Source organism: Bos javanicus, chromosome 10 (genome assembly GCF_032452875.1).
Source record: "Bos javanicus breed banteng chromosome 10, ARS-OSU_banteng_1.0, whole genome shotgun sequence".
Lineage (NCBI taxonomy): Eukaryota > Metazoa > Chordata > Mammalia > Artiodactyla > Bovidae > Bos > Bos javanicus.
In genome coordinates this window covers 24053813-24055611 of record NC_083877.1, presented here as the reverse complement: position 1 = coordinate 24055611, position 1799 = coordinate 24053813, and the positions used below count along the sequence as shown (strand labels likewise).

The 1799-nt window shown below is 40.4% G+C and overlaps 1 gene segment (V, D, J or C); it reads left to right on the top strand.

Moving 5' to 3' along the window:
• Window positions 1–240: 240 nt before the first annotated feature.
• On the top strand, window positions 241–1351 carry LOC133255905 (T cell receptor delta variable 1-like). The segment is given in 2 exon segments: window positions 241–631; window positions 850–1351. Coding segments are annotated over 2 exon segments (369 nt in total).
• The last annotated feature ends 448 nt before the right edge of the window (window positions 1352–1799 follow it).

Here is a 1799-nt window from a genome sequence, read left to right as displayed (position 1 = left end):
TTGACAAATCTAAGTAGAGCCCTGGAACTCAGTGAAAAAAAACAAAAGAGATACATTAATTATTTTGGATAAGATTGCTTTTCTCCCAGAAGGCCTAAGATCTGTAAATGCTTTAAAACAGTCAGTAGATTCTGGATGGGGAAAAGTAAGTATAGGCTAGATGAATGACCAATCAGTAGATTTCAAGAAAGTTTTGTAGGCTATACAAAATTATATCTTAAACAGGATGGCAAATAATTTTACTAAATAATTACCAGTGTATGTCAACTTGTTTAATCTTTAGTTCCCCTCAATTCAAATCTTTAATATTAATTGCCTTTTTCAAGCCCTTTTTCAGGATCTGCCAAATTTAATGACCAGGGAAACATGAGTAGACAAAGTAAAGGTTTGTTGTGAGCCAAACTTTTTTCCATCTGAGCACAGACCAGCTGGTCTAGGAACATGACAAACGGCACTTCCTGTCTGGGGGAGGAGCCACACAGGAACCAGGTACTGTGTATATGTGCTGCCCGGCACTTAAAGACACTGAAATCTTAGCTTGAGGCAGAACTAAACACTTTTGAGCAGGGGAATCCATGCCTGATGCCGCTCTCCAGTCTGCTCTGGGTGTTCCTGACCTTCACCTTCTCTGGTAGGGATGCTTCCAAACATGGGTGCTCGTGTTCAGGGTGAAAGGACTGCACACAGGCACATGCTGATTCACAGGGACTTGGGGAGGAAAGGAGAATTGGGGGAAAGCAAGCGTCTTAGGATTTCAGTTAGGTTTGTAAATATTTGGGTCCAAAATAGGTCTAATTTCTACATTATTTTGTTCACTATTTCAGCTCTGTTTTCTTCTTTTTTCCACAGGATCTGGTGTGGCCCAGAGTGTTACTCAAGACCAGCCAGACATACTCAGTGAAGTGGGGAAGGCAGTCACCCTGAACTGTCGGTATGAAACAAGTTGGGACATGTTCCACTACTACATTTTTTGGTACACGCAGCTTCCCAGTGGACAGATGACTTATCTTATTCGTCAGTATTCAGATGCTGGGAATGCAAGGGACGGCCGCTACTCTGTAAACTTCCAGAAAGCTCAAAAGTCCATCAGCCTCACCATTTCAGCCTTAGAGCTGGAAGATTCTGCAATGTACTTCTGTGTTCTCAGAGCACCACAGTGCTTGAAGTAATAGGAAAGGCTGAACAAAAACCCCAGAACTAAATAAAAAAGAGACCCCCTGCTGCAGGACCCCAGCTAAAATGCACACCTGCAGACCCCAGACAAGAAATGGTAGTCCTGAGGTTGCTTCATCTGTAGTCTGGATCAGAGGATTTAATTATAAATAAAAGCTTCTTTGATGTCATTTGGAAACAGGTGTTCAGAGTGACTGTTGACTAATACATTCTCCTCTTGAATTCTTGACTTTAAGTCAATCATACAGAAGATGTGTAAAGTTGTCTAAAGCTGTAAACTTGCTCCATAATAATTTAAAGTGACAGTTCCACTAAAATACACTCACATCACAAATCTGGGTATAGGCTATCATGAATCATCATGAAAATCATTTCCTTAGTCCTTTCTTCTTAGACTTGTGTCACTTAAGGTATAATCAGAGAAGCAGAACCACTAGTGGTGTCTGTCAAATGAGAAATTAGTTATAAAAATTAGAATTCAGGCAATTGCTAGGTCTGGTAGAAGAGTGTATACAAAGCCGTTATCTTAGTATCTGGTGTTGAGACTGAATTTAGTGTTAGTTGGTTGGAGTAATATTTGTAGAAGAACATTGAATAGATGGATGAACTATGACTCACAGTGACAT